The 10,000-nt window shown below is 39.6% G+C and overlaps 3 protein-coding genes across 3 annotated transcripts in view; all 3 read left to right on the forward strand.

The window, feature by feature from the left end:
* Positions 1-2,181: 2,181 nt before the first annotated feature.
* Positions 2,182-4,683, forward strand: LOC138027839 (uncharacterized). The gene is made up of 3 exons (XM_068875458.1): positions 2,182-2,746; positions 2,966-3,157; positions 4,281-4,683. The coding sequence occupies exons 1-3, from the start codon at positions 2,264-2,266 to the stop codon at positions 4,284-4,286; spliced, it is 681 nt and encodes a 226-aa protein (XP_068731559.1). The 5' UTR covers positions 2,182-2,263; the 3' UTR covers positions 4,287-4,683.
* Positions 4,684-6,665: 1,982 nt separating this feature from the next.
* On the forward strand, positions 6,666-7,868 carry LOC138025726 (uncharacterized). The gene has a single exon (XM_068872898.1). The coding sequence runs from the start codon at positions 6,666-6,668 to the stop codon at positions 7,866-7,868; it is 1,203 nt and encodes a 400-aa protein (XP_068728999.1).
* A 90-nt stretch (positions 7,869-7,958) lies between these two features.
* The window catches only part of LOC138025727 (uncharacterized), a 2,949-nt gene continuing 907 nt past the window's right edge, over positions 7,959-10,000 (forward strand). Inside the window, exon 1 of the mRNA XM_068872899.1 lies at positions 7,959-10,000. This exon is cut by the window's right edge and continues 476 nt beyond it. Within this exon, the coding sequence (XP_068729000.1) occupies positions 7,959-10,000 (2,042 nt within the window).

The following is a 10,000-nucleotide window of genomic DNA, read 5'->3' on the forward strand; positions in this document are numbered from 1 at the left end:
AGGTGGAATCGTCACGTTGAAAACATTGCATGTAAGGCGAATCGATCACTTGGTTTCCTCCGAAGAAATCTGAGAATTAATTTATCTAATCTAAAATCTTTGGCTTACAAGACCTTGGTTCGACCACTACTCAAATAGTCTTCAGCAGTTTGAGATCCCTATACCAAAGAAAATGTAAAAATACTGGAAATGGTACAGAGACGTGCAGCTCGGTGTGTTTTAAACCGGTACAATTACGTATCAAGTGTTAAGGACGGTGACTACTATTGTTGGTGCGCATACCCTGTGCGCATCACGCGATCATCTTGTCACGCAATAGTTTGAGAAAAAATTGTTTTTGAAGGGTTTCTTCTCAATGTTGTAAACACTCGTCGGTAATTGTGAAAAAAATTAACAGCATGCACCCTTTGGCGGAAGACCGTAAGAGAAAACGGAATGGCAGATTTCTGTCATCAAATTCACGTAACGATAAGTGAAGACGAGTTTCTTCGCCACATCGCGAAACAAAACCAAAATGTGTAGGCGAAACTGACTCGTGTGTACCAAGTAAAATAAGTAAATGTACTTGGAGAGAAGGAAGAAGGATTGTAGAATTAGGCGTTTTAGCTGATCAATTGAAAGAGGGTTGTTTGGAGTGCAAAACGGTACTAAATCTGTTTAATACTGAGGAAGAAACAATACAGGGTCTAGGTTCTATTCTTTACGTACGATGCGAAGACTGTCACCAACTCAATGGGATAAAGACTTGAAAAACACACAGAAGTCCACACAAAAAGGTCGTGGGATGCCCCATATGGGATATAAATACGAAGGCAGCAACAGGTTTGTGAATATCTGTTATCTGTTTATGTGATGTTCATGTTCAGTATACTAGCATTTCGTTCCATGACCTTTTCACAAACCGGAAGTCATTTAAATTTAATTGTAAAAACAAACATTGTTGGCGGTGGTGCTCTCCAGAAAAACAGTCACTAATAATCTTTTCTTGTTCTTCTTGTGTTGAAAGAAAATCGGTTAACGCTGGCATCAGGGCATCTGGGTTGAATAGGTTTTTGACCATGCTAAACATCCCGTGGCTGTCGAAACAAACTTATAAAGCATGCGAGGACGAAGCAAGAGATGGAATTTTGCGTGTAACAAGTAAAACTTGCAGAGATGCTGTCAGAAAGGAGGTTGAGGCTGTTATGGAAACGGAATCTACCGAGTCTTCAGGGTGAGTAGATACATTTGTGTTTTCAATTTGTTTAAGATTAGATTTAATTTGATAAAATTATGCAGTGAATTGATAGACAAGAGTGATCAATGCGTGATGTGCTAGAACTATCCACTAAAACACACCGAAAGAAGAAATACTCAAATGCTTAGGAAATTGTCTTGGCTGTCAACCTTAAATGACTGATTTTTTCCAAGTTTTTCGTTTCTGTAGTTTCAAAATAATCTTCAGGTTATTGTAATCTCCATTATTTTTATACAGAAATATAGCAAAACTAAATGCCAGCATTGATGCGGGCTGGCAAAAGCGTGGATCTGGCAGAGCATACAATAGTTTGTCAGGTACCAGTATATGTCATTATTTTTTTGGTTATTTATTTTTGTTTGTAATAATGTGGAAAGCGTATGGAACTGTATGTTTGTGATTTAAACATTCAAACAAGCAAATATTCTTTTAGTCACCAAGCCAACTTTAATCTCCTGTCCAAGCAGCCCAAGGGGTCAGGTAGTCTCAGTTTTTCAGTGTTTCAGTAAATCAAAGCCACCGGGTTCAAAATTATCTAGTAGTAGCTTCAAAGGTGTACCATCAGGATTGGTGGGTCCCATTGTAATTTTCTAGAGTAGCTTGGCCAATTTCTGCTGTTAAATACAATTGCCTTAAGTGTGTAAAAAAAATTGCATCTTGTCAGGGCATTCGACATTGATTGGATCAAAAACTGGCCAAGTCCTTGATTTTGCTGTACGGTCTAAGAGTTGCAGAGTTTGCGATTGTGCAAAGGGAAAGGAAAAACGTCCACGCAAACACAAGTGCTCACAAAACTGGACAGGTCTGTAAGAGTTTGTAGTGCATTAATTTGTCTTTCTAGATGAAGGGGGGTTGCCTCTTGAATGACTCGAGATAAAACCGATTAAAGAAATTTATTGGAAAAACACTACGATTATCATCGGCATTCCCAATCTATAAAAAAATACTCTGTAAACTCCCCGTGATCTTTATACATTAGAATTAACTTAATGAACTAAATTTGTTATTATAGGTTCTGCTAAGTCGATGGAACCTTCTATGGGGGTGGAGCTTACAAAGAGATTGGCAGGGGAAGTGGAAATAGACAGCAAAGGAGGAAACAAACCCATTGAATACACTCTTAACAATATTATCATGGATGGAGACACAACAACCATTTTCCACATCCATGAGAATGTGAGCAAGGAAATTGGTGTGTGGTCTGATGTTGGACATGCTAAGAAGGCACTTTATGGTCATCTTTTACGACTGTCCTCAACACACAAGTCAATGAGCAAAACTGTAATAGACTATCTTGTCAAGTGCTTTGGTTACGTCCTTACACAGAACAAAGGAAACTCAGAGGGCATCTGCAAGGGATGCAAGGTAATTCCCAACCATGCCTTTGGGGATCACAGTTCATGTGGCACATGGAGCCAGTACCATAAGAATCCCCAAGCTTACCAGCACCAGTCACTACCACATGGCAAGGACCTTGAGGGAGATAACCTAAAGGCAGATCTGATACAGGTAAAGTGAATACTGGACTGAGCAGCTAAAACAAGCATCTACTACTGATGCAACGGGTGTATATTGTAGTGGGAGGTTTCATCCCTCTATGGCAATTTATCAGCATAAATCATTGTGACTTGAGGTATATTTTTTTCTCTGTGTTCTAAGTCCATTTATATTAAGGTGTTGACAAAACAAGTCTGTCATTCTTCTTTGTTCCTTTTCCTTTCTCTTCAGGTTTTTGATCTCTTCTCAAGTTATTCAGACAAGTTAGCACCATTAGGTTCCACCAAAAACAATGAATCCTTTAACAACTCTGTGTCTGTTTATGCACCAAAACGTCTTCATTTTTCTGGTTCTGCCAGCTTAGAGGGTAGAGTTGCATTTGCAGTGGCAACCAAAAATGGTGGGAAATCAATAGTATGTAAGGTATGCAATGCAATTTCATCTCATTAAGTAAAGAAACTAGGGAAACATATGAATATATCCTACATTAGCAATACTGTGTCAACTTACCTTCCTCGAGTGTAAATTGAACAAGACAGGAAACTAACAAAGGACAATGCATTCATCTACCTTAAAGTTGTAAAAAGGTGAAGTGAAAATAAATCCCTCTTCAACATTATTAAAGACAATTAACAGTTTAGACTTCCCCATATATTCTAAAGGAATCTAAGTACACAATCCTATTATATTTTATTACTGAGTAGCAACAGTAACTCAATATGTTAGACCAAGTGCAATTTTACAATCCAGGGCCTGGTTGTTCAAAAGCCGCTTAACGCTAATCCAAAATCAAAAATTAACCGAGAAGTTTACTTGGCAAAATTTTACATAAGAAGCAGTCAATCTTAAAAAACAAAAATAAGCAATTTAAGACACTTTCATCCAAAAGTTGAAAAAATGAAACCAATGTTTACGCTAATCTTGGATTAAGTTAATCAGCTTTCGAACAACTGGACCCAGATTGGCATGTACTTAAAGTAGACTAACATTTTTACTTTCTTTAGATCAATGAGTCTAACAATCTGTCCCCTGGAAAGATCACAAAGAATTTCAACACAAACCAAGACAGGGAATATAGGAAGAGAAAAGGGAGAGAGACCAGTAGAGCTTACAAACTAAATAGAATAGTTAGGAAGAAGGCTAGAAATGTAGCAACTGACCAGGCAGCAGTACTTGAAGGGACAACATACCAAAGTGGTGTACAATTCAGTGCTGATCAAGCAGATCTGACATGTATTCCAACTCCGTTTTACCCTCCAAAACCTTCCCCGCTGACCTCAACTGACATCCAGAAATCAATGCTCGTTGTGTTTGACCTTGAAACATCATCATTAGGTAACCTGGCCTTCATTTTTCTTAGCAAAATGAAATGCATGTCTGACACCTTTTATATTTATACCTTTCCATTAACACATGTTTCACATGGGGATTTGGGCACATTACTTTCTTTTACAGTAATGTGGCCTCCTATAGTTATTACTCTCAGACATGACTGACATCACACAACATATCTAATTAAATATTAATATGCATCACATTCTTACAGGTCTAAACAATGCAGAGATTTGTCAATTGTCCGCTGTGCTGTTGTCAGGTCAAGCAACCTTTGACAAATATGCAGTGCCAAAACATGGAATATCTCATCAAGCTTCACTGGCCAACAAATTAACTGTTGTAGCTGGGCAACTTTTGTACAAATTGAAGCCTGTGAACTCACTGACCCTACCAGAGTGCCTTAAGGAATTTGTAAATTTCCTCAAATCACTGAAGTGTAAAGTTGTCTTAGCAGCCCACAATGGAAAGTTGTTTGACTCGAGAATTTTGGTTAAAGCATTATTGGTTGCTAATTTGTTGACTGAATTCAAAACTGCCGTAATAGGATTCGTTGACACATTACTTGTCTTTAAGCAATTATTACCAGGCAGAAAGTCATATAAGCAAGAAGAATTGGTGAGAGATTGTTTGATACCCATATGGGCTTGAGGATGTGAAATCCCTTAAGGATCTCGTCCTTCACCTCAAACCTGAAAATTCCATTCTTTCATCAAATAGCTTTGATGTAGAGTTTGTGTGTCAGTTCTTACAACATCATGCAAGGAAGACAGCTAATTTTCCCTCTTTGAGAGCTCTGGTTACCGATAAGGTGCTTTCAAAATCAGTGGCACAGAGAATTGCTGGTTCAGGTTTAAGTCTGCAACAGCTACAACTCATCCATGCCAGAGGTGGATATGATGGTCTTAGGACTGTACTTAATACAAAACAAGGACTCAACAAACAGTGTCAAGTGATTACTTCCAAGAAGGTTTTAAGAATGTTGTCAGACTACCTAGTGAAAAAATGAAAGGCCACGTACACACATTTGAATATGTTTGTATACATGAAGTAATATTTTATAGCAAATTTTGATATTGATACACTGCAGCGTAGAAGAATAGACTCTGACCATAGAATAAAAATATTACTCTACGTACATGTAAACTGTGATCCACTTTGTGGTCCATGGCAACTGGACTTACTGCGTGCACACCACAAAAGTATGAACAAGTCTAAAATGTAAATAATACAGTACCAGGCAAAAGTGAGTTGATATTCATTGAAGTATTTCATAATTATGCTCTTAGAAGAAGTATAGTTCAGTGTATTCAATTTCTTTTTTACACAAGTGAAACAATCAGAGTAAATAAGATGACGTGATAATTTGCCAGCTAGAAAAACGTGAGAGAAAAAACTTGGAGTGGACATCAACATAAGCTGAGCTAATTCACATCTACATCTACATAATTAATTTGCAAAATTCTACAAGGACATCTAGTTGTATTGCTAAATATACATGTGACTTGTATTGCGCAAGCTAATTAAGGCGGCAACTTTTGAACATTCCGCAATTTGTATAATTTGATGACGTGATAGACGTAATTTAAAACTTTATGACTTGCTAGTCAGAAGAACTGTGAGACGCCATTGGGTAAATGTCTTTCTTTGATTTAAGTTAACATTTGCATTTCTCTTACTAACTTCAACTCTGTAATTTAGATTTTGAACGTCTACACTCCCTGCGATTACCGTGAAATAAAGGAGTAGTTTAAAACCGTGGAAACTCTTCGGCTAGCAACACATTCAAAATCCAAGGTGGTTTGCTACAAAGCGACAACTGGATCATACTAAAGATGTCTGAGAATACAGCTGCAATCGAAGAAGCCAAAAGCAAGTGCACATCAGCTAAAGGACGATTTACAAGAAAGAGGAACTTCCTCATCAAGTCAATAGAAAGCGATCAAGGAATTGAAGTAGTTGAAACAAATTACGCAAATTTAGCTGTAGCGTATGATGAACTCAAAGATAAGCATGAAACCTATATTGAGTTATTGCCGGATGAACAGTCTGAAGAAGCAGAAGATTGGATGACAGGAGTCCAAGAGAAATTTAATGATGCGACTGATCGCAAGATCAGATATGTGGAGCAAATCACTTTAAAAGAAAGAAGAACACGCGAAGACGCAGAACGTCAAGGATACATTGACAGAGCGTGAACAAAACGGAACACAGCGCGCGCCGTTTTCGAAGCGTCATACAAAAGTATATCGCACCCCCTGAAATCAAAGGAAATTCCGAATTTTGCACTGAGAGATTTACAAACACAAATAGAAGACGAATTTCTAGACTGCAAACAATCGAACGCAGAACTGCTACAGCTATTATCCAGTGAATCCGCAGAAGCTGAAATGAATTGGACGCCACAATCCAAACTTGTTATCACGAAATAAAGGAGAAAATAGTAGTAAGCTACACTAATGTAGAAGAAGCTAGGAGAACAAAACAGGAGTCTACCGCCTCAGCTTTGTTCCTAAGACTGGAAAAAGTACGAGTGCCTCATTTTGACGGGAAACTGCGCGAGTATCCGCAATTTAAAAAGGACTTCCAGAAGCAAGTTATGACTCAGACTCGAAAGAGTGACACAGCATACGTCTTACGCACCTGTCTTGACGGGGAGCCAGCGAAACTGGTGAAAAGCGTAGACGACGACATAGACGAGATGTCGCAATGTTTGGAAGAGAAATATGGTGACCCAGCCAAAGTCGCTGATGTCATCATTGACGAAATAAAGCGATTTAGAATGCTCAGAGAAGGAGAGGACAAGTGCTTTATCGAATTTGTAACCCTCATAGAGGATGGCTATAGAGACCTAAAGAGACTTGGCTTGGAAACGGAGATCACAACCACAAGTTCAGTCAGCGTAATTGAGAAAGCACTCCCGCCAGATATTAAAAGAAAATGGTCCGAGCTAGTAAGCTCCCGTGACAGCCCTGTTGACAAAAGCAACAAATTTCCTTGTCTCCTCGACTTTCTGCAGAGCCAAAAAAGAGCCATTGAATACGAGAGTGCTACACTCCGAGCAACTAGTAGCAACCAATATCATAAAGGCGCAGCACACTGCACAGCGAGTATTTCAGAGGATAAACAGGAAAATAGTAGAGAACCCAGACCAAAATGCCTGATTCACGACAATGGTAGGCACTGGACCGCTAATTGCCGACTTTATCAAGCGAAGACAATTGATGAAAAGAAGAATTTTCTGAAAGAAAAGCGGGCATGTTGGTCCTGTCTTAAGCCTGGCCACAGGCAACGCACTTGTAGAATGGGAAGAGAGTGTGGCGTAAATGGCTGCACAAGGAGACATCACCCATCAATTCATGAAAATACGCCCCAGCAACACACTCCAAGCAACGAAAGTACACCTCAACAGGCTACTGCGTCCGCAAATGTTTATAACAACTTAAAATTCGATACATGTCTCCTCCAGGTACAGAGAGTCGAGACCAGGAAAGGGACGGCTAATGTCATGTGGGACAACGCAGCCTCACTTTGCTTCATTACCAACGCTAAAGCGAAACAAGAAAAACTCAGAGGAGTCAAAGTGAATCTCTCCATCGTGAAGTTAGGAGGGCAGAACGAGAAAATTGAAACAATGAAATACAAGCTACCACTTCTGGACAAGCAAGGTCACGCCGTTGAGTTCGAAGTGTATGGCATCAACAAAATCACCTCTGATATCGAGCACGTAGACGTAGAAAGCATCGCCCACCTATTTAGAAACATCACAAAGGAGGAAATAGCACGACCCTGGCCCAGTTGATGTAATAATTGGATATGAATACGCTGCATATCACTACTGAAAAATCGCTTTGGAATATGTGTTGGAGGAACTCACCCACGACTTAAAGAAATGTGCATGGCTCATGATCTTCGAAACGCGAGAGTCAACACGATTGTAAGCAAAGTTAACATCGACGATTTTTACACTATTGAGGCCCTTGGTGCACAGTGCAAACCAAAATGCGGAGGGTGCAAGTGTGGAAAATGCTCCTTGGGCGCCAAAGATTATACCATACAAGAAGAAAGAGAACTGGAATTGATTGAACGCAATTTAACTTTCAACAGTGAAGACAACAGATGGACCGTTGAATACCCCTGGATAAAAGACCCTAACAATCTTCCTGACAACCGTAAAGTAGCGATGGCGAAATTAGCTGCTACCGAGCGACAACTGAGAAAAAACGCAGATCACGCGAAAGTGTATGACGAACAGATAAAAGACATGGTGGCAAGAAACGTGGCAAGGAAACTCTCAAAAGAAGAATTGACAAACTACACAGGTCCTACGCATTACATTGCTCATCACGAAGTGCTCAAGCCAGAATCCAAATCAACTCCTGTCCCTATAGTTTTCAACAGCAGCGCGAACTATATGGGACACGTCTTAAACGAGTATTGGGCAAAGGGTCCCGACTTGCTCAACAACTTGTTAGGAGTTTTGATATGTTTCAGAAAGAACAAAGTTGCCTTTATAGGAGACATTAAGAAGATGTACCACACGGTGAAAACATCGGAATTAGACCAACATACTCACCGATTTCTATGGCGCGATATGGATAGCACTAGAGAACCAGACACCTATATAATACAACGCGTCTCATTTGGAGATAAACCGACTGGCACGATCGCCACTATAGCACTAAGAAAAACGGCAGAGATGACGCGTAATGAATATCAAGAAGCAGCAGACGTAATCCACAACAACACTTACATGGACGATATCATCGAAAGCAAAGATAACCTTGCAATGGCCCGCAAGCTAAGCCAAGACATAGAGAAAGCTATCGTCAAAGAGTGGATATTCTCAGGAGATATTAGCAAGCAAGAAGAAACAATTATGGTACAGAAACCACATACATCAACAGAAAAGATACTCGGGATCAAATGGAGTCCATGTGAAGATCAGCTATGTTTTGAAGTCAAGATCAAATTCTCACCGAAACGAAAAATGACTGCTTTCGCAAATAACGCAGTCAGCGAAATTCCCCCTCAACAACTTACAAAGAGGATGCTACTCTCTCAGATAAATAGTGTGTACGATCCTCTTGGACTAGCTGGACCGTTAACTGTAAAAGCGAAGATTCTAATGCGGCACTTGTGGGGAAGCGATCAGAAGCTAGACTGGGATGATCCCATTCCTGAAGAGAATAAAGAGAATTGGATTACTTTCTTTAAAGATTTGCAAGAGATGAACCAAATACGATTCATGAGATGTATGAAACCCTCAGATGCAATTGGAGAACCTGTTCTCATAGTATTTAGTGATGCATCTCAAGACGCATATGCTGCATGCGCATACGTACGATGGAAACAACAAAATGGTCAATTTGAAAGTAACTTGATATCATCTAAGAATCGCCTGGCACCAATCAAAAAATTATCTATTGATCGTATCGAACTATGTGGAGCAGTATTGAACAAACGCCTGAAGGCCTTCGTAGAAAAAGAATGTAGATACCGATTTCAAAGAATTTATCACATCGTTGACTCGCAGATTGTACATGCTATGATACAAAAACATTCCTACGGATTCAACACATTCGCTGCCACAAGAATAGGAGAAATACAAGAAGGAACAAGCCAAACCGATTGGTACTGGGTAGAGAGCAAACAAAATATCGCTGATTGTATCACGAGGGGTAAGAAGCCTAGCGATATCCGGCTCGAAAGCACATGGCAGAAAGGACCCGAATTCCTAAAACAACCAGAAAACGAGTGGCCAATAACTCGCAATTATTTAGAACCACAACTACCAGAACTGGTCAAGACGGCAATGGCTACAAATATCGAAGCATTTCAAGATACCCTGGCTGGAAGAATTGACATCAGCAAATACTCAAATTACAACAAGCTATTAAGAGTGACTGCAATAATTATGAAACTCTACGACAG

Source organism: Montipora capricornis, chromosome 12 (assembly GCF_036669925.1).
Source record: "Montipora capricornis isolate CH-2021 chromosome 12, ASM3666992v2, whole genome shotgun sequence".
NCBI classification, from domain to species: domain Eukaryota; kingdom Metazoa; phylum Cnidaria; class Anthozoa; order Scleractinia; family Acroporidae; genus Montipora; species Montipora capricornis.